Raw genomic sequence first — 21,240 nt, 5'->3', positions numbered from 1 at the left:
ATGGCTCGGTGATTATATATGGCTCGGTGATTATATATGATGATGTACTCATTGGACGCAAAACTTTCTCACCATAGCAGAACGCGAATTTACAGACCTGCTAGCCACGATGCGATGGCCCGTTGCATTGCCCCTTCGTTGTATCCCACAGCGCAGTCCAACGCTGCTTGGACATGGACTTCGGCTTCGCACTCCGCTAACACGCGGTCCATGCCCCCAAGCACCCTGCAGTCAGTTTCTCGGCCGACAAACACTGTCTCTGCTCCCACATGCTCCTTGGCAAATGAACGACAGCATTCCAAGAATACTTCAGATGTGCCGACAGTAACCATGGCTTTTGGTACCAAACCCCGATCGCCACGGCCACGGCCACGGCCACGAGCGAACACAAGTTTCCAGATATCGGCGCCTTGCTCAACGCCACACAGATTCGCCCACACCTCGTCTTTCGACCCCTTCCAAGCCGACATGAATCGGTCCACCTGGGGGCGGTTTAGGTAATCTTTCCCGTGATTTGCCTCGTAGCTCCCCTCATCTGGGGGCATCCTGACGAACGGGCTCACGAAGAGCGCAGCTCGGAACTGGCCGTCAACCTTGATGGCCGCGGCGTAGGGCGACGGTTGTGCCAAATGCGCGAGCAGCGCCCCGACCAACTGCCCGCCCGCACTGTCCCCGGCAAGAACAACATCTTCCGGACGGAGCTTCATCTCTCCGAGAAGATACTGCAGCGTCGCGACACACTGCACTAGCTGCGCGGGATACGGATGCTCTGGAGCGAGCGCGTACTCGAGGATAACAGCTTGTCTGGCGTGACATGCCTCAGCACATTGCATGATGAAAGGCATGTGGGCAACGTCGCGAAGAGGGTTGACAAAGCCACCGCCGTGGAAGTATAGGAAGGTACGGCCAGGTGCGTTCTCCTCAACCGTCGGAACGGTGAGGAGATGGAAGGTGGCCGCAGGCACACCCTCAATGCTAGACGCGGCGGCGGGACTGTCGATGACAACTGACTTGTGCGGAATCTTATTTTTCGAACAATATCGCACGACTGCCTCCCCCGTCGAGACGCGTCGCGTGAGCCACCGGAGATGACGGATTGGGAAAGCGGCTCGTTGGGCTTGCAGAAATGTCAATGCCAACCTCTGGCGCCAGTGGAGGCCAGGACTTTTGTTCAAAGCGAATGTAATCAACCACCGGGCGGCTGCCCCAAGTCCCGACAACATGTTAGCGGTCAAGGGTCAAGGATCACATGAACGGGAGTGGGAATTTGGGAACTAATTACCAAATAGAGGGAATAATCCGACAAGGACTATTCTGTCCCATGGGGATAGCTTTCCAGCCTCATCGGACGAAGCCTCTGCCGTCATCTTTTTTTTTTGGGTGGCTGGTGGGCGCGCCCGGAGAGAGATGAAATGTTGTTGCTGGTGTTCCGTGACATATCCTGAGTGCCGAATTGATGATGGCAGCGTAGCGTGACGGAACCGAAGCATGGATGCCGAGGTACATGCATACACGGACCCGATCAGCCGGCAGCGGCACGGTGTCCCCACAGCAGCAGCTTTTGTTCTATTAATCAAGGAGCTATGCCACAAGCCGACAGCAAGATAGGGTTAGATACACTGTTGTATAGTGCCGTATAAATACGTTTCTGGTTGGACACTAGCATAATTAACCACTCCAGGATACCCATTATTTTTGCAGCATTCATTCATCAATACAGATGCCCTGCGAGATACTGATGCGTTGACGGCCGTCGATTCGGGCTTCGGCCGGTCCACAATAAGTATATACTATGTAATACAGGGGTCATAGATATGTGGCTAAGCAGCCGTTCTCTCCAGCCATGGTGGCTTGACCCATCGCTGTTACGCTAATTAGCTCATAAGACCCAGGTTTATCAAGGGTGCACATCCGTATTGCTAGCTTCAGACAGAACAAGTAAAGGTTTGTTTATCAAGAGCCCTCCCCTGTACAAGTTGGAGTAAGTTTCCAGTATGCACCCATCTTCTTCGCTAATTATCGGGCATTGGCATTCAGTGATTAGAGATGTCCTCCGCACGCACCCAGGTGCGTTCGAGCAGTGCCGAACGCAGTGGGAGCTCCGGGAAGCGTTGGAAATAGAGTTTGCAGTGGGTGGCTGTACGAAAGGAAAAGAGTGCCTTGTTGAACTATCTACAAAGGAGACAAAACGACTGATATTTATAGACAAAGGATCTGGCCAATGCGTTGAACAGCCTCATACGGCTGTGGCAAACGCGTCGCTAATACGCTTAGAAGCTCCACAGCTTCTGACAAGCAGTCAGCTTTTGTATCCAATACCTACAGCTTCAAATTCAACATGGGATCCCAGGGGATTGCTAGCTTGCTTGCTGCTCGAATATACAATGACTCTTTAGCCGTTTCAACATCGGTCTCGATAAATTTCTCAGTCTTTCAGTCTGCGCTCGGCAACTTCAACCAGACGCCTTTGATCGGATCCACTCCGCTGCGCTGCTGCCAAAACTCGAGAGTGGACCATTCCGTGGTTCGATATCCGTGCTCCCGCCGGCAGCTAGTAACTAGGGTAAAATGTAAATCATTAGGGTTATCGGGCATCTGTGCATAATTAATTATACTGACGGCAGCAACGAGAAACAGATGCGAAGGAGCGGCCACACGATTGTCGCATTATTAACCCAGTATATGCATGTTGTGCAAAAGAGGCTATTGCCGAATTCCGAACAATACAATGCCTGAAGGCATACCCGAAAGATTTCACAAAAGAAAGGCTTCGAGCACTACCGCCTGGATGCAGTACAGCTGCTACAGCTCGGATAGGCTGCAATAATACGACACCACAGCGGTATTCGCGCCGTGGGCGGCACTCCTGAACCAACTGGTACGGGCCTACAGAAGTGGTGATAAGATGTGTTGTTTCTTCCAAGTGCCAGAGGCACTTGGGGATGTTGTCTAAATACATGTCATCCTGGCTCGTCATCCCTGTTGGTGGGCCAGTCAGATCTGACCCACTTGTCAGTCAAATCCTATAACAACAGCAGAGAATCAGGAAGCGACTTGGAAGCCTATTGTATGTCTCTCACATGGTTCTTTGTCTCACGGTCTAAACAAAGCATATGGTGTAGCATGACAACTGTAAAATGTACTAGCTCGCTCTCCGTGTTCTGGCCGCGACTGAGAGTAATGTCAAGTCTATTTTTGGCAATGTGTCTTCCTACAATAGGTATGTGCATGGGACCTCATGCCGTCTCTGTGGCTTGGACTCGGATTCTCTGCCCCACGCGCCGCTGATCAATTACCGTCAATGTCGAACCGCCTGTCAATACGAGTTTTTGACTGCATGCTGAGAAAACGGTCAGCTGAACCTCTACTTGACGATACGAAGTAACGTAGTATCGTGAGTGTCTTATCCCCCAAGTCCGTTGTCTCATCGGCCAAAGGCACGGATCGCTATGTGCAACTGGCCTAAGTGCGATTCGGATTCGAGCTAAGGATGCTCAGATTCTTCGCGGTATATAACCACGGGACAAACCCCATGATGAACGCCCTAATAGACGCCAGTATATCCTCAGCAGCCTTCAGCAATTCCGAGTCTCATCCCATACCGCCAAAGGCCAAAGACTAAGAAGCGCCATCGCCCGTCAACATGCAGTACAGCACTCTTCTTATCGGCCTCCTTGCCGCCGCAAGCAGCGCCTTCGCTGCCCCGGCTCCCAACACCCGATCAGAAGCTGTCTCTGCCATGGCCGACGTTCCCCAGTGGATCATCACGTCGTTCACCCGTACTTGCAACGACGATGACACCTCGTGCGAGATCTCCTTTGGCGTCGACACACAAATCGCACCCGTCACCGAATGCTCCTACACTGTGACCGGCAACCCGGCCAGCCAGACGTCGACGAACGGCATTACATGCGGCCCTTACACTATCAGCTCCGGCTGGGACCCGCTGGGCTTCACGACGTGGTCTGTGGTGGACTGGAGCAAGCATCTCATTGTTTGGCCCGCTTACAGTGACGCCGAGCTCGTCAATGGCCAGCCGGTTACCCCCGACAAGAGCTATGCTCCCCAGGCACTCCCTTGAACCATCCTTTATCCGGAAAGGCGGGAACAAGAGGAAAACAGGAAGATGGCGTTAGTCAGGGGCTCGAAATAATACGAAACTTGGTGCAGGTGTTTGGCGTAGTGTAATTATATACATACATACTTGGTGCGGTACGTGTCTACGGACGCGTCCATCATGTAAGGTTAGATAAGATATGCCCTGTGGAGCCTGCAAACGGTGGGTTCTAGGTGCCCATCCTCTTCTTATACAGAACCACAGGGCCAGCAAACGTTGATAGAGGAGATCGATCTTTTGAACTATCTTGATTTTGACTACTACAACCAGACCTCCATCAATACTGTACAGTACATCCGCTTTTCTTGAGAAGCTTCGCAGAGAGCCGTACGGAATAACCGCCACATACCCTTGATCATTGTTGTTCATAGCAATCGGGCTGAGCCTGAAGCATTGATGAGACGCTTCGATAAGATTACTCTATTTGCGGATTGCTATCCTGTTTATACAACTCTTGGGAGTAATAGTATCCATCGCTTAACGGTGAACTTACTTTAATAGTTACCTACGAGCAATGATGAAACAGAACTCAGCCTTTGCATTTGTTACAGCATTTAGCTGTCAGTGGGTCAGATCTGACCGACCCACCAACAGGGATGATGAGCCAGGGGTCGTCAACATGTATTTAGACAGCTCCCCAAGTGCATCTGGCACTTGGAAGAATCAACGCATATTATCACCACTTCTGCAGACCGTACCAGTAGGTCCAGGAGTGCCGCCCACGGCGCGAATACCGCTGTGGTGTCGCATCTTGCAGCCTGTCCGAGCTGTAGTCATTTGCAGCCATCGAGCTGTAGCAGCCTGTGGTGGACTGGGCCCACCAGGGCTCCAGCCCTACCGAGGTTGCAGCCATCTACATCTTCCTGCAGGTTGGCTCTGGACGCCTCCGTCCTTCTTCCTCAAGAACCATCGCCAACTACGTAGCAGAGATACGAAGATCGTCAGTTCTATCCGCGCATCCACCTGCAAGACAGCCTTATCCCACATTTAGGTCAGAGGATTCACACACGGCAGTATTGTATGAAGAGTACCTCTGTCGCTTATTTCAAATATAGGTATATGGGTATTCTGTCTCTCGGCCATAACAGGCAGAAATACTTCGTGCTTCTACTTTGGACCGGGTTTATAGGAAAGAGTTGTATGCTATCATATCCCTTGGTAAGTGGCTATTACTTGCTAGCTGTCTCGGTTGCTGCAAGTCAATTATTAATTACTAATAAACAAAGGTAGGGTTACAGAGGGTTGCTATCTGTCGAATGCATCGGCCAGCTCGAGTGAGCATTCGAGAGAGCTTTGTAGCAGGTGGCTTGAAGGTCTAAAAGGTGCCTTGTTGAATCATCTAATTATAGACAAAGGAAATGGCTAAAGCGCTTGTGAGCGTGCCACACGCTGTGGCTAGCGCGTGGCTAGTACTTCAGAAGCTCTAGCGCTTCTAACACTATCAATTATTAGCATGCTACCTACCTGGTAGGTTTGTTCGTGTTTTTTAATTGCCCATAGGCCAGGAATTTAAGCATGATTCACAATAGAACAAGTACTTGACGACTGAATTTGAAGCACTTTGCTAGACTTGCGTTGCTGCTTACGTCAAGGCATTGCGGCGGCGCGCCTCTGAGTGCAGACGCTTCGTCAGCTGCAATGCAACTAAACGCGTAATGTCGGGCTTCAAACACGCCGGCCTAGCAAGGGAGGCGATAGGCTGCTCTTGAAGTGCCAGCAATACACGGCTGCATTCGCACTCGCTAGCCGTGTATTACCGGGAGTAATACTGCTATAATACTGCTTCTACTAGGGCTTCACTCTGTTTGGCAGTCTTCGAGGCCAAGCACATTGTAGTCTATCAACTCTGTCGCCTTCAGATTTTCTTGCATTGTAGGAGATAGGCCTTAAGGATGTGACGCTAACCGACGAGACTGTAGCTTCCTCTGACGCCGGCCGAGGCAAATCGGTTACGCAATGTGCCGTATCAACGACAGCTCGAAGCTGGCATGAAATCCCCACGGCGTGCCGGTCTTACCGCGGATAGGCTGGGGGACTCGGATCTCTGGAAGCCAAACACTGACCAGAACGAGCAGGACAGTAGTGAGGTCTCCAAGTAAGGGTTCGACATAGGTGCATGGCATATAAGAGGTCTGTGCCCTATTACCATGGCCTTGTGATGGGTGAAACCGAAGGCAACGGGAACACAAAGAGTCGATCGAGCACGGGAAGACACGGAGAAGTGGCTGAAATGGATGGATAGAAATGGACGGATAGAGGTGGAAGGGCGGAAATTGAACTGCAATATCGAAATGACTATTACACGATTGGAACGGATAATGCGTACAGCTCTCTTGACTGTTGTCAGAATGCCTACTTAGGTGTAATTGCTGGAAGCAGCAATTGCGGCGTCGCTTTTGCAATTTCACAACTGTTAATTAATAATTGAACACTCGGCACTCTCAGGACGCGCTGTTCGCTCTAACTTAATGGATAGAGAGAAGCGCTTGTTATCCACCAAGACTATAAAAAAGCCCTCTGCAGCCATGATAATTATACTACAATTCCTGGTACGACATTGAGTCCTCTGATAGGTAGGTACCTTCAGATGCTTCGCGGGCGTGGCTAAATATTGGGGGTCAACACCGGGAGATCAAAGTCCAAGGTTTCAAACGACGGAGGTTGACTACTAATTTATCGACCGAAGTGTAGGCCACTTGATGTTCCAGGTTGTTATACTCTTGAAATCGTGCTCCTGCCGGTCCAAGTCTTGACGGAACTTTCATATTGGTCTTGGCATCCATTGGAGCGGGAACCGTGACTCCCCAAACTGAGTCGCTAGTGGGGCAGGACCGCGAGTAACTAAAGCGCTCAACGTCATTGGGGGGCAGGCGCTAGTTAAAAAGGCAGCGGAGCTTTCATCCCATCTGGGCCTGGAAGTTGAAGACCGGCTCCTGACCAAAGGCTTTCGACGTCCCGAGAAACCGACCTCTGGTCGTTGACCTTCTGGGCTTACCCCCAACCACGCAGTAGGTTGCATCGCGGCAGGGCTGCATGGGACCGATATCTGGGTTTTGTCGAGCACAGATATTTATAATTAATAGTAGATGGTTACGCAATCAAGCCGCCAGCGCCGGAGCTTCGACATGATTCCTCAGCGCTACACTTGCACGACACCCCGAACCGCCGTTATCGATTCCTCATACGCGCCCGACGCAACCGCGACTGCCCCTGGGGGTAAGAAGTGATTGGCGAATGCCATGAGCACCAAGGTTTCACAGGCTTGCAATGCTTGTCGGGTTCGGAAAGTGAGATGTAGTCGCACGCAGCCCTGCACGCAGTGCGCTCACCTCAACCTTGCCTGCACCTTTGCGCCCGCACCAGCCAAGCGCAAACCCGGCGTACGCGGCCATCTGGTTGCTCAGCTTCGCAACAAGACCATCAACCACGCCGGCAGCGAGAGCACAGCTCCCGCCGGCCCAACCACAAGCACCGCGCCCGCCGTAACCTCCATCGCCGGCATTCTCGACTCGGGCCATGCCGCCACGCCACCTCCGCCTCGCTGCTTCGAGCCGGCCCCACTGGCCGCCGGCTTCTCGCAGGAGTTCTTCCTGAGCCTGCTGCCCGAGTACGAGCAGCTCGTCTATCCTGTCAACCCCGTGCTGACTCCCGACGAGATGCGCTCTGCCATCCGGAACATGCACGTGAGCTATGAGGACGCCGCCCTGGTCCACGCCTTTGGCGCCATCACCCTCAACCTAACGCAGCCATCCTGGAACCTCCACGGCAACGTCGCGTCGCAGATGACGTTGCTCGTTCAGCACAGCCTGTGGGCCTACCGCAAGGCCGACATGGGAAAGGACACGTCGGCGGACTACCTGCTAAACGAGATGCCCCTGACGGTGAAGCGAGCCATGGTTGGGATATGGAACGAATGTTCGCTCATGGCCTTCAGGCGCTTCGACCGTAGCTTCGCAAGCCTCCGCGAGGCCATCACCATGATTCAGATGCTAAACATACACCGATACTCCGAGAACAACCTCTGCGGATTGACACGCCGCGAAGTCTCGCGCCAGCAGCGCATGTACTGGGAAGCCTATATACATGAGCGATTCCTATGTGTCATGTCGGGCTATCCTTGCACCATGATTCCGCTGCGGACGGGCCTGCCCATTACCGATCCGGACGTACCGCCCCACGTCACGGTAGGCTTCAACCGCCTGATCCGGCTGTTCCAGATTATGGATGCGCCGTTGCTCGCACACTGGGCCGCCCAGGACATGCCGGACGCACCTACTATCACGGCCGAGTGGATTGAGCACAAGCAGGCACAACTCGATGCCGACGAGGCCGAGACGGCGGAAGCGGCCCGCGACCTGGCCGCCAGCGGCGCCGGGACCCTGAGCGAGGAGCAGCACGTCGACCTCTTTGTCACGCGCCTCTGGCTGCGCACCCTGGTTTGGCAGCTCGCCCTCTCGCACGGCCTTCTCCGGTCGGCACCCCCGCGCGACGCCCATGAGGGTTTCTCGCTGCACTTCCCCGCGCAGCGCCTCTCGGCACAGCTGCGCGGGCTCGTCAGCCGTCTACGCCACACGTCGAGCATCATTACTCACGGCAGCGGCATCCTGCAGAAACTGTTCGAGATCACCAGCACCGTGGCCGATGTGCTCGCCCTACCGCGCGGGCCAGGCCAGACTCAGGAAGAGGCCCGGGCCCGCGTGGAGGATTTTCTGTTCCTGGTCCGCTTCATATTCAGCTTTGAGCGCACCCAGAAACATCATCGCGAGTACCTCCTAGACAAGTTGAATACCTTGCGGGAAATGTACACAGTAGTGGATTTTGGAACATTGGGAAGGACCTCGGAGGGATAATTAAGCGACTCGAGTCGTTGTCCCTCGGCGCAAGAATGAGCGATGATTCATGTTCTATCCTAATGACACTCATGACAGGTAGAATCTGCTCGCCGAGAGTCTGATTTCCTATGTTCCTAATCACCGGGCTTAGGGCATCGCGGCCTTCGTTCTGTTTTTCGCATTCTCGCTGTTTCTCCTCTTGACGCTGTCGATTGCCGTTTGTATCGTCTAGCTATCATGTTTAGTACACATAATTAGTGTCAGAACGACCGAGGCTCGTCAGATTTACCTCGTTAAAATACCCTGACTGTGGTGTATGTACGCTTCGCGCACCTCTCGTCGAGGCCCACAGTAGGCATGAAGCGCCGTTTCATAGGCTATATAGGCTTGACCCTATCGGGGTATTTCCATCCCAACAGACTCGCAGCCCTAGCCACACCTTTGTGGCAAATGCTTTCTCAGTTGCAGGAGATAGGTAGGGACAGAGCGACGAGGGCAGCCAAGAGTGTGGCATCCAATGGCCGGTGAGATAATTAAATACTATTTAGAGGATTAGGCCAGCGAAGCTCTTTCCCTCACTCTTCAATGTGTATATATAATTACACATCTCAGAGACTTGGTCATGGAAGCTTCGCTTCAATTAATAATTAGGCACTGATCTTATTCACTGGTTTGCGGCCACCATGCAAGTGCAGAATCTTTCCAAGCTGTTCCAATCCTTACTAGCACACAGGACAGCTAAGAGCACCCTCAATGGTGAAGCCGAGAGGCATATTTCTCATACTCTGGTCAATTCTGTTCTAGGCGACCCTTGTGGTCCGCACTTAGTCGGCTTCCTTTGGTATACCACCTTTCCGGTCTTGGAAAGCCTAATTCGGCCTGCTCTCCACGCGCTCTACAACATCCTCCACCTCTAGCGCCTTTTGCTTTTCTTCCACATCCTCGCTGCTGTGCCCGGCAAAGTCATCCACGGCAGTCGTCTTGAACTTGCGGGCGCTGACACGATTCTCAAACAGCACGTCCAGTTCGCCATAGGTGCGGCCCTTGGGCTCGGGCAGGCGAAAGTATGTCCACACGGCAGTCAGGAAGCAAGTGCCGGCCCAGAAGAAGCCCGACTTGGCGCCCCAGTTCCACTCGGTCGGGTTGAGCATTCGCGGGGTGATGATGTTGGACACGAGGCCCATGACGTTGAACATGTTCCGCGCGAGCACGACGGACTTGGTGCGCAACCGGGTCGAGGTCAGCTCTGCGACGAGGGAGTAGCAGACCGGGCCAACGGTGGCATCGTAGGTGAAGGTGTAGACGAGGAGGAGCGAGCCGATGGCCCACTGGGCGGCGACATTGTCCTTGCCGGCAAAGGAGGCGCATCCGATGGTGAGGAGCAAGCAGAACATGACGACCTGGCCGGACAGGTACAGCGTCCGGCGCCCGAACCACTGCATGAGGAACCAGGACGTGAAAGTGCCGACGGCGCCGAGCGCGTACTGGCCGAGCGACATGCTGAACGAGTTCTCGACCGCCATGCCGGCCTGCTGGTAAAAGTAGGTCGAGTAGCCCATGAAGGCGGCGCCGCAGAGCGTCTGGATCATCCAGGTCATGCACACGATCTCGGTCCGGCGCAGGTTGACGCCCTTGAAGAGGTCCGCGTACGCGATGCCGGCCAACAGCTCCTTCTCCAACTCGTTGGTGTGCACCATCATCGACACCGTCTCGTCAGGGCGGAAGGGGAGGCCCGAGTTTCGCGTGGTCAGGCGGGCGATAGACCGCTTGGCCTCCTCGAGGCGGCCGTGGCGGACGAGCCACCAGGGAGACTCGGGCGCCAGCCAGATGCCGATGATGAGAGGGACTGGCCACACCCACTGCAGGGCGAAGGGAATCTTGTAGCCCCATTTGTCATCGCGCGAGAGCATAGCGCGCAGCACGCCAGAGGCGATGAACTGGCCGATGACCCAGCACAGGTTGACGTAGGTCGTCAGGTACGCCCGGAGGTGGGTCGGGCACACCTCGGCGGCGTACGTGGTCGTGAGGGTCTGGAAGACGCCCCAGGGGATCCCGATGAGGATCTCGCCGATGAGCAGCTGCACCAGGGTCTCGGCAAAGAAGACGATGAAGATGAAGCCGATGCAGGCCACAAGAGCACCGATCAGCGTCTTGCGGTACCCGAAGCGGTCGGCGATGATGCCGTTGGCGAAGAGGCCGACGATCTGGCCGGCCAACACGCCGTTGGTCAGGCCGGACTGCCACGCGGCCGTGAGCTGGTAGGTGCCGTCAGGCAGGGCTATGCCAAAGTTGCGTTGGAAGGGCGGGTAGGCGAAGAGGCTGGCCAGGAAGGCGTAGTCAAAGCCTTCCATGATGATGCAGGTAGACAGGAAGATAGACCAGAGGCAGGCTTTCCGATACAACTTGAGCGACTTGAAGAGCCCCATGTTGTGCTCGGCCTCGGTGGCTGCCGCGGCCTCTAGGGCGGTCGACTTGTCCACGTTAGGCCGAATGACGACCACCCGCTCCACGGCGTCATCGTCCTTTGCGGGAGCCATGATCGCGCCGGTATGGATGGTGTTCAAGTTGACGGGTCCGGAGGCAGAGCAAGCGGGATGGAACGGGACGGAAGAGAGGAACTGACTCCGGGAGAACGGAACGCGCGCTGAATGCGATGAAGCGTATCAAGCCAGTGAGAAGTGTGTTTGGATGCCGGGGACCCGACGAGGAGCGCCTGATATGTCGTCGAGGAGACTCATGGGGACATTAGCCGTTTTATCATGCAGAAAGCAGACGACATTCCAAGAGAGCGTGCACGTAGCGGGGATCCCCGTTCTCGGTTGTTAGGAGGATGAGTCTGGCCGCCGTAAAGCAAAGACGGGGACATAGACCGGGGTCTGGGGTCTGGGGTCTGGGGTCTGGGGAGCTCGCTAGCGGAGTACGCCGAAGGGGAACAACGAATCACAGGCCTCACAGAGAGCCGAATCGGGGAGGTTGTTACCCAGTGGTGCCGTTTCCACAATGCCGGAATCTGGGCCTGGATGAGGTTAGAGACCTCAATTACAGCCGCTTCTATGCCAATTGGTGCACGATAATCTCGTCGGTCCGACATGTGTAGATGATGAACCGTTCCTGAGCTGGTGTGAGTAGCGTGACTGCTGGAGCTTCGTCCAAAATTGCCCCCGACTTCTCTGCTTCTGGGTCCTTCTGCAGAGCGTGCATCCTTTGCTACCTCATTGACACGTGCTGGTTACTTTGAATCGGGAACCGAGAGGGGAAGACCCGGGGTTCGCATTCCCCATGGGGCCGCGAGCCATATCAGGGGATAAGTGGGGACTGCCCAACTATAATCCGTATACTACGGAGCGTATATGCGGATTACATACATACAAGACCCGGTCGTGTCGCTATTAGCGTTCTGCCGCGCCATGTTAGCAAGACCGAGAGGCTCTCTCGGCACTGTGTCGTATCGGCCCGACAATTTTCTCCACGTGCAGGATCGGGGACATGCGTACACCGGCTGAGCCTAACACGCGGTAGTGTAGAATTTGCTGTCGGCCCGACATAGGACCAATTAAAACGTAAGTTTGTCGGTCCGACAATAGACGAATCACACATGCAGCTTGCCAATAACTGACCCCTCTTGTAGCGTCTCTGAATTGCCATTCCTGGTAGCGCCATTCCCCAACCATTAGAATATCACGTTTTGCCCGTGCCGCAGCGACCGACACCTTTGTCTTGCTAGCATGGACCTACCGGACACAGCTGTCGGTCCGGCATGGTCGATCAACTCCGCTTGCTCTACAGGGCCCGCCAGGCGGTGCTATGAGAGGCCGTGGGTGGACTAGGCGTGGTGTTGCTCCAGCTGCGCCTGTACATACATATGTACATACTGTGGTACATAATTACTCCACCAATGCGGCGTTGGCATGGGATAAAAGCGATGCGAGGTCGTTGGTTGCTTGGAGTTGCTGTGCCTCTCCTTCCTCTTCATCCATACTCTATTTCTTTTGAACAGACCTTCATTCTTCTTGACCGAGAAATCGTTAATCATCGTCAAATTTCCATTCATTTTTTTTTTGGCGAATCCCCTTCTGCCATAACCATGACTGTAAACACCCGCGAAAAGCAGTGGTGGAAGCAGGCGGTTGTCTACCAGATCTACCCAGCATCCTTTTGCGACTCCAACGGCGATGGCATCGGCGATATTCCCGGTATCACATCGAAGCTCGACTACATAGCTAGCCTTGGCGTCGATGTCATTTGGATCTGCCCCATGTACGACAGCCCACAGGTGGATATGGGCTACGACATATCCAACTATGAAGACGTTTACCGGCCGTACGGCACCGTCCAGGATATGGAGACGCTGATTAAGGAGACGCACGCCCGGGGCATGCGCATCATGCTCGACCTCGTCATCAACCACACCTCTGACCAGCACGCGTGGTTCAAGGAGTCCCGCTCTAGCAAGGATAGCCCGAAGCGCGATTGGTACATCTGGCGGCCTGCGAAATATTCCCCGTCTGGCGAGCGGCTGCCGCCAAACAATTGGCGGTGCAACTTTGGAGGCGGCAGTGCCTGGGAGTGGGACGAACTCACGCAGGAGTACTACTTGCATCTCTTCGCGACCGAGCAGCCCGATCTCAACTGGGAGAATCCCGAAACCCGCAAGGCCATCTACGCCTCCGCTATGGAGTTCTGGCTCGAGCGCGGGGTTGATGGCTTCCGCATCGACACGGTCAACATGTATAGCAAACCGCCTACCCTCCCAGACGCCCCCATTGTCGATCCCGGCACGCCCTACCAGCCCGCCGGCATGATCTATTGCAATGGGCCCCGTATGCACGAGTTCCTCAGCGAGATGAACGCCATACTTAGCAAGTACGGCGCCATTACGGTCGGAGAGCTGCCCTGCACCCCCGACATCTCTCGCGTGCTCCGGTACGTCAGCGCAAAGGCCAAGCAGCTCAACATGGTGTTCCAGTTCGACGTGGTCGACGTCGGCATGGGGAAGACGCACAAGTTCGCGACACCGCCCAGGAACTTCACTCTCCCCGACTTCAAGGCGGCAGTCGACATGACACAGGCGCTGATCCGCGGCACCGACGGTTGGTCCACCGTGTTTATCGAGAACCACGATCAGGCGAGATCAGTCAGCCGCTTTACCGACGACCGGCCCGAGTTCCGCGTTCGGGGCGCCAAGCTGCTGGCCCTCATGCAGGCCTGCTTGAGCGGCACACAGTACATCTACCAGGGCCAAGAGATTGGTCTCGTCAACCTCCCCAAGGACGCGTACCCCATCGAGAACTATAAAGACATCGACAGCACACTGTTTTACGACATGGTCAAGGAGCGCTATGGCGCCGACAACAAAGTCGAGCTGGACAAGGCATTTGACGCGGTGCAATACCTGGCCAGAGACCATGCGAGGGTCCCCATACCTTGGAATGGCCAGGCCAAGTACGGTGGATTCTCCGAGGCCGCAGAAAAGGCTGGCAGGAAGGTTGAGGAGCCGTGGATGAAGACGCACCCGCTAGCCAGGGAGATCAACGTGGCCTCGCAGCTCAACGATCCAGACAGTGTGCTCGCATTCTGGCGCAAGATGCTCCGCTTCCGCCGAGAGTACGCCCATCTACTTGTGTACGGCGACTTCAAGGACCTGAGACCCGACGACAAGAATCTATTTATGTATCTCAAGGAGCCAGACCATGGCGCTGGCGACAGGGTTCTTGTGGTTCTGAACTTCACCACTGAGGACCAGACCTGGAACCTACCCAGCCCGGCAGAGCTTGGCGCGTCAGGAAACCCAGAGCTAATACCTATCATGGCCACGCACTCGGGGATGCGGAAATTTGGTCAGCTCGAGCCGTTTGAGGGCCAAGTGTATCTTGTCAGATAGACGGTTGATATGGCAACGGGCTCCTTGGACTACACGCCCGAGCTTCCCAAGCCAAACACAGCGCGGCGAGAAGTGCTGCAAGTTTAGCAAGCAATGTAGGGATAGATATAAGGTTGGCCTGACTAGGAACACTTTGTCTTATAGTAGCATTAATAATACTTGTTGAGATCTTTAAGCATTCCCGAGATATTAGGCATATTATATGGTAAGATATGTCTCCTGTAACGGAATTAAGGCTGCTCCCCTCTCTCCCTCCCCCCCCCCCCCCGAAACACGAAAAAAAAATCATATTGTCCTATCCGTAACGTCGTCCTAGGCTGAGACATAAAGGCTACAGCAGGGAGGAGCATCATGAATCCGATTCTTTCAAAGCTACCAGGTTCTCGAGCGGAACGGTAGAGGGCCAGAGCCGCAGCATACGGCCAAGCGTGTACGATGTTGATCGCCAAGCGTATGACGTCTTTGCGCGCATAGACCGGGTAGTTCCTCGCCATTCCGTCCGGCACCTACGTGCGCATCTCCCGCGGTCGCCACTCTTTGTGACGCTTCCCGAGAATGCGGTCGAAGGGCATGGGTGCCGCCGCCGCTTGAATGGTTAACCGGGACCGGGTGTAGACGCGACTCATCTGAGCGGCTTAGACCTTCCAGTATTCCATATCGTCTTGTATGATGCAGAGGGCGTCGATTCAGAAATGCTAGATGCCTAGTTTGCAGGTGATTGTAGCGGCGTCTTGGAAGAAGGGGAGGGGGCTTGTCTTAGTCGAGACTGGTTTTGAAGCGGTCAATGTTCTTTCGAGTTCTCCTTAGAAAATCGGCCCCACCCCAGCAGTGGCTGAGCGTCATGTAGTCGCCAACACCGCTGTGAGTTTCGACCAAACGAGCATGTGGATTAGCGGCAGTTTCGACATCCAAGACGCCGTCTGGAAGATGGAAGGATCCATGAGCACAACCTCGATGCTCCTTTCCCCCGAGCGGCATCTCTAAAATTTCTCCTTAATAAAACGATAAGACGGACCCCCCATCAATGGAATACCCCATCGATGGAACACGCACCACGCCTACACCGCTTTTTCAACCTAACCACTTCAATCTACTATAACTTGCCTAACTTTTCTTCAAACCAGTTCAAACTTCGTAGGTCTATTTAACAGTCGAAGATGGCTTATACTAAACAGGATTTATAGGATATGATTACAAAATACCACAATACCTACTGTTTAATTTATAGTATTAGCTAGGAATTCTATTATAGCATTTAGCTATTAGGAGGTTAGATTCGACTAGCCTACTAATAGGGATGATAAGCTAGGGGTCGATATATATTTAGATAGCATCCCTAAGTGCCTCTAGTACTTAGAACAATTAATATATCTTATTATCACTTCTATAGACCTATATTAATAGGTCTAGGAGTACTACCTATCTTATAAATACTACTATAGTATTACATCTTATAGCCTATCTAAGCTATAGTCATTTATAGCTATCAAGCTATAGTAAGTAGTACCTATTACTAGTTTAAATCAATAATCTTATTACTAATTATAAGCATTTAAATGCTATAAGAGACTATTTACCTTAGGTAAATGATTATATCTATCTACTCTAAGTAGATCCCTAAATAGTCAAATATAATAGTAATAGCAATACCATTAAGAAGTAATAAATAAGTTTAAACTATAATAAGTATACTAGACCTACTACTTTATCATTAGAAATACCTATTAATATTAGGTCTAGAGACTCTCTCTAATAGACCTTTGATTCCTCGAATGAGTAGTATCTCTTAAGGAGGCTAATTAATACTCTACTTATATCTACGACTTCTATAACTACCTAATAGACAAAGATTACCTAGAGTTATAGACTCTTAATAACTATACCCTCTAAGGACTTATAAATCACTCTATAAGGCGCCTTCCCTAGCTTTTAAACTAAGTACTTATTCTACTATTACTACTAGGGGCAAGGATTATACTAGAAGTACGAGTTTAGGAAGAAAGCTAGTATAGGGAACCCTTAGAGACCTTAAAAATGCTAAGTCCTAAGGACCTAATTTAATAATTTGCTATACTATTAGAAATAGCCCTATAAATGATAAGTCTATCTATTAACCTACTAGATATACTAGAGATACTAAGGCCTAAGCTAAACCTAGTAGGTCTAAGTAAATAGGATAACTAGATATCAAGTAGACCTATTAAAAATACTTAAATTATAATTATACTTAACGTATTAAGGGAACTTTTAGAAAGGGAAGAATCCTAATAAAAGTTTCCCTAACTATATATAGGCTTAGGGTTAGCCTAGTATTATAAGAAAGGCTATATGAGAATTTCCATTCTAATAGGCTAGATTATAGCCTATCTAGAACATCTCTCCGTTCCTTTATATCTATTTTAGTTAATTAGTTATATATTTTTGAAATATATTTAGATTTTTTTTAAAAAAGTGGGTCTCTAGTTATCCTGCCCTACTAACCTGCCCTACACCTAATCAGAACACTTTTAAACAATAAAAACCAGATTTGGCTAGTACTAGCCCCACCTACCCACTTTTATGGAAATAACTATAGTATAGGCAATAGTAGGCCGTTTTATTTATACAATATAGTAGGAAGTACACCCCGACTTAATCTACGGAGCATCTTTGCGAATACCCCACCAAAACACACGAAACTACCATCGCTAGAAAGCTCTCGAAAAACGCTAGCCAACGCTACCACTTTCAACCGCGCGCGAGCCGTTACAGGTACGCAACAGGCACCGTAGGCATAGGAACCGGACCTAACCGTAATCCGGCCAAACCTCGTACGACCGTCAAAATTTTCACCATACAGACCACCTAGCGCCCCTAAACATAACGTCGATTTAAAGCCTATTGCTAAGCCACTAAGTAGGGAGGCCTATAGCTTCAAGCCAATCGAAGGGGGGCCTACTATAGGCTTACCCTACCCCGGATATCATAGAACTAAGGGGTCTTATCATGTAACTAGTTAACCTTATACTAAGCCCTAAATAGGGCAAGGCATAGGACCTTACCAATAGGCTCTTATAGGGCCTTACGACTACTATTATAGGCCCGGTTCCGAACCTATATAAACTCGTGGCTAAGGAAGTCAAAAAGGGGCTTAAAGAAGCCCTTAAGGCTACCCCCCGCCCTACCTAGGCGTAGGTAGCTATAGGGCTATAACAGGGGGTAACAGGCCCCTAAGGAGGCCTACTGTTGGCTAAGGCGGTACCGCTATAGGCCTCGCGAGAGGTCACGATACGGAACACGAGCCTACGGGAGGACCTTAAAGCCCGAACCCTAGCCGAGATAGTCTAAGCAGTTAACAGAGCCTCTAGCCGCTAGGGAGCCATCACGGCTAGGAAGCTCCTAAGTAGGGATATAGTGATAGTCTTTAAGGATAAGGCTACTAAGGATTAGTATTTAGCTAATAAGCGATAGGTAGTTATAGCCTTTAGAAAGGAGGCTAGGGAGGTTAGTAGGGCCTATATAGTCCTAGCTAAAGGAGTCCGAAAGGAGGAGCTATAGGGGGTTAGCAAACAAGACTTCAAGGGGGCCATAGGCCTATACTCGATCGAAATAGTCAAGTTCCGGCTGCCAAAGAGCCTATAAAGGAAGTAGGCTATGGTACTCCTAGGCTTATAAGACCTTAAAGAGGCCCGGAAGGCCTATAACAAGGGCGTGGTCTAGGATACCTAGGTACTAGACTATAAACCCTATTAGGATGCTCTAGAGCTAAGGCAATACTATAGGTATTAGAGCTTTGGCTATACCTAGAGGTATTACTAGTAGCTGGCCTGCTATAGCCATTATAATATAAAGGCCTATAGGGAGGAAGGGAAGACTAGGGAGGCCTAGTGCCCTACCTACTCTAGCTAACTCCCTTATAGGTATACGGCCTATAGAGGCCCCTATACCGCTTAGTATAGGGGCTACCCAAAGAAAGCCGAAGCCTAGGAGAGGGCTAGGGAGGCCTATTAGTATAGACCCCAGACCTTCTAACTATTAGAGTAACTATACTAGAAGGTAGCCGTCAAGTTTAGTAGCTAGCTAGAAGGCGACGACTACTATTAAACCGGGGCTAAACGCCCCTATAGGAGGCCTACCCTAGCCTAATAGGCAGCTAGAAGCGCCTTATCCGATGCCTGATAGACCCATATCTCCTCTTTATAGCCTAAAGCCCCCTCCCTCTTATAGCTAGTTATGACAAACCCAACTCAGACTTCTTCTGAAAGGGTTCAGACGAAGGTAAGTGATACAGGACAAGTGTACAGGTCGTCTAAGGGATTCGGTGAAGCCAAAGGGTTTACAACAACAGAGTTGTCTCTTTATAGTAGTATAATGCTATTAGGAGTACTATAAATGTAAGTTACTATCACTGGTAAACTCTAGAGTCCACCAGAACGAGTGACTATCTATATATATATATAACCTTCCCGGATCACCTTGATCAGTCCTTGGTCAGTGATCCTAGTAAGCCGCTTATCGCGATCAGTGACTTTACACTGATCTTGGTGATCGTAAGCTAGTATACGGTAGGGCTCGCAGTGCTTCCTACGTTATAATTAGTTCCTTCTATCCTTTCGGCTTGATTAGCCTATCCGTGCTAGTAGCCTAGGCGGCATCTATATATATATTTCCGTGACACGATGCCCCCCCTCTAAGGCTTTCGACCCGAAAGCCCTCTTAGGCCGTTTCAAATAGCGCTAATACCCTCTTGTAACTTGCTCCTATAAGTTCCCCCCTTTGCTCCCTTCTGCCGTTTATTATAGCTAACCGTATAAAGAAACGCCGTTATAATATAACGCGTGAACGTCGTGTCTTAGTCGCTACGATTGAGCGAGACGGTTCCGAAACTATACTATATTCTAACTGTTAGCGTGTAACGCCTAAGAAGCATTATATTATATCGGGAAATTCTAAGAGGTGTTTAAATTATACGTGTAAGGGAAAGTCTTACGATAGGCCGAATATAGCGGATTCCCGTAAGTAGCTTCTATTTGTCCTCTTATTTCCGTTCTAACTTATCGTAGTATTATATAACTAGCGTAAGCAAGACAGGCTAGAGGAGGAAATTTTGGCGGTAGAGGATCTGCTTTAGTAAACTTTAAGTCGCCTTACGCGTTTACATCGTCAAAAACGAATATTATATAACTAGAGTGACGAGTTCGTTCGTCAAGGTATATAGGGTTTAGATAAGGAGGATAGGGTGGTAGCCCTAATGCTAGAAGAACAGGATTTAACAGGTTAGGCATAGGTATTAGGCGCCTTTGGCGTAATTGACTAGGAAGTAGTTAGCTTGTCCCTAGGGTTAGCTCCTACCGGTACTTCTTCCTTCTTAGATACTAGTTAGGTTCCTAAGTTAGCCCTTATAGTCGGTTAGGGTTCCTCTAGTAGAACTGTTCTAATTTCTTAGGGCAGTTTAGGTTCTTAACCAGCTCCTATAAGTTATCTTCTATTCTAAAATTAAGCTATTTAACTAGATACTATAGTTCCCTGTTAATAATATGTAAATCTAGAATTTCTTTGATATCCTATTCTTCCTCTTTATCCTCTGCTTCGATATTTATAGTAATCTTAGCGTTTTTTAATACTAGTTCAAGAAGTAAAATATAAAAAACATCCGTCTATAGTCGTATAGATAATGGTAACGATAGTCGGTAGTTAGATGTCGAAATTCGTTCTTTGATAACAAAGGGTCCGACCTTCTTAAAGTCTAGCTTCGTACTTGGTCGTTTGGTTCGTAGATTTCGTACGATTAGATAGACTTTGTCTCCCCTCTCTAGGCGAGGTCCCTCGAGCCTATATTTGTCATAGTAGTTCTTTATTCTGGTTCTAATAAACTCGAGTTCCTTTTTGAGTTTCTTATATAGTGTGTACATCTGCTCTACTTTGACTACCGCTCTTAGCATTGTGACCTCTAGTCCTTGCCTAAGGTCTACTTCGTATCTGTAGTTCGTAAAGAACGGTATGACTTTGGTCGTTTCTGTTAGTATTATATTATAAGCAAGTTATACTATTAGTAATAGTATAACCTAGTCATCTTGCTAGTAGTTGACATAAGAACGGAGGTACTACTTGATAACCTAGTTTAGTCGCTCTATTTATCTATCGGTTTATAGGTAATATGCTGTTAATAGCTTACTATTAACACCTAATCGTTATATTAACGCTTACTAGAACTTCGATACGAACTTAGTATCTCTATCGGTGATCTATTCTTATAGCTAAGCGTATACTAATGTAACTTGCTAATAGATTACGTCTGCTAGCTATTTAGCTATCTAGGACTCCTTATAGGGAAAGAAGTATACCTATTTAGTTAGGCAATCTATTATAGTAAGAATACTATTATAGATTACTCCTATAGCCGTGTCCTTGGATTCTGGCAGCTTCGTGAT

At 50.7% G+C, this 21,240-nt stretch overlaps 6 protein-coding genes across 6 annotated transcripts; 3 read left to right on the top strand and 3 right to left on the bottom strand.

Annotated features, from left to right (window-relative positions):
- Positions 1 to 44: 44 nt before the first annotated feature.
- Positions 45 to 1,367, bottom strand: P884DRAFT_252252 (Alpha/Beta hydrolase protein; the record flags this gene model as incomplete). Its single annotated transcript, XM_069440722.1, has 2 exons — positions 45 to 1,201; positions 1,283 to 1,367. 2 exons carry the CDS (start codon positions 1,365 to 1,367, stop codon positions 90 to 92), a joined length of 1,197 nt encoding a protein of 398 aa, XP_069293441.1. The 3' UTR covers positions 45 to 89.
- A 1,974-nt stretch (positions 1,368 to 3,341) lies between these two features.
- P884DRAFT_101079 (uncharacterized protein) lies at positions 3,342 to 4,107 on the top strand. The gene is made up of 2 exons (XM_069437022.1): positions 3,342 to 3,394; positions 3,499 to 4,107. Exon 2 carries the CDS (start codon positions 3,644 to 3,646, stop codon positions 4,079 to 4,081), a length of 438 nt encoding a protein of 145 aa, XP_069293440.1. The 5' UTR covers positions 3,342 to 3,394; positions 3,499 to 3,643; the 3' UTR covers positions 4,082 to 4,107.
- Positions 4,108 to 7,356: 3,249 nt separating this feature from the next.
- Positions 7,357 to 8,967, top strand: P884DRAFT_212496 (uncharacterized protein; the record flags this gene model as incomplete). Its single annotated transcript, XM_069439148.1, has 1 exon — positions 7,357 to 8,967. One exon carries the CDS (start codon positions 7,357 to 7,359, stop codon positions 8,965 to 8,967), a length of 1,611 nt encoding a protein of 536 aa, XP_069293439.1.
- An 851-nt stretch (positions 8,968 to 9,818) lies between these two features.
- Positions 9,819 to 11,486, bottom strand: P884DRAFT_212548 (sugar transporter-like protein; the record flags this gene model as incomplete). The annotated part of the gene is made up of 1 exon (XM_069439152.1): positions 9,819 to 11,486. One exon carries the CDS (start codon positions 11,484 to 11,486, stop codon positions 9,819 to 9,821), a length of 1,668 nt encoding a protein of 555 aa, XP_069293438.1.
- A 1,446-nt stretch (positions 11,487 to 12,932) lies between these two features.
- Positions 12,933 to 14,999, top strand: P884DRAFT_265198 (glycoside hydrolase family 13 protein). Its single transcript, XM_069441922.1, has one exon. The coding sequence runs from the start codon at positions 13,034 to 13,036 to the stop codon at positions 14,828 to 14,830; it is 1,797 nt and encodes a 598-aa protein (XP_069293437.1). The 5' UTR covers positions 12,933 to 13,033; the 3' UTR covers positions 14,831 to 14,999.
- A 587-nt stretch (positions 15,000 to 15,586) lies between these two features.
- On the bottom strand, positions 15,587 to 15,808 carry P884DRAFT_212413 (uncharacterized protein; the record flags this gene model as incomplete). The annotated part of the gene is made up of 1 exon (XM_069439146.1): positions 15,587 to 15,808. One exon carries the CDS (start codon positions 15,806 to 15,808, stop codon positions 15,587 to 15,589), a length of 222 nt encoding a protein of 73 aa, XP_069293436.1.
- Between the last annotated feature and the right edge of the window lie 5,432 nt (positions 15,809 to 21,240).

This window comes from Thermothelomyces heterothallicus (genome assembly GCF_042370625.1).
Source record: "Thermothelomyces heterothallicus CBS 202.75 unplaced genomic scaffold P884_scaffold_42, whole genome shotgun sequence".
NCBI classification, from domain to species: Eukaryota; Fungi; Ascomycota; class Sordariomycetes; order Sordariales; family Chaetomiaceae; genus Thermothelomyces; species Thermothelomyces heterothallicus.
The sequence above is the reverse complement of the archived record's forward strand: the minus strand, read 5'-3'. Positions and strand labels throughout refer to the sequence as shown.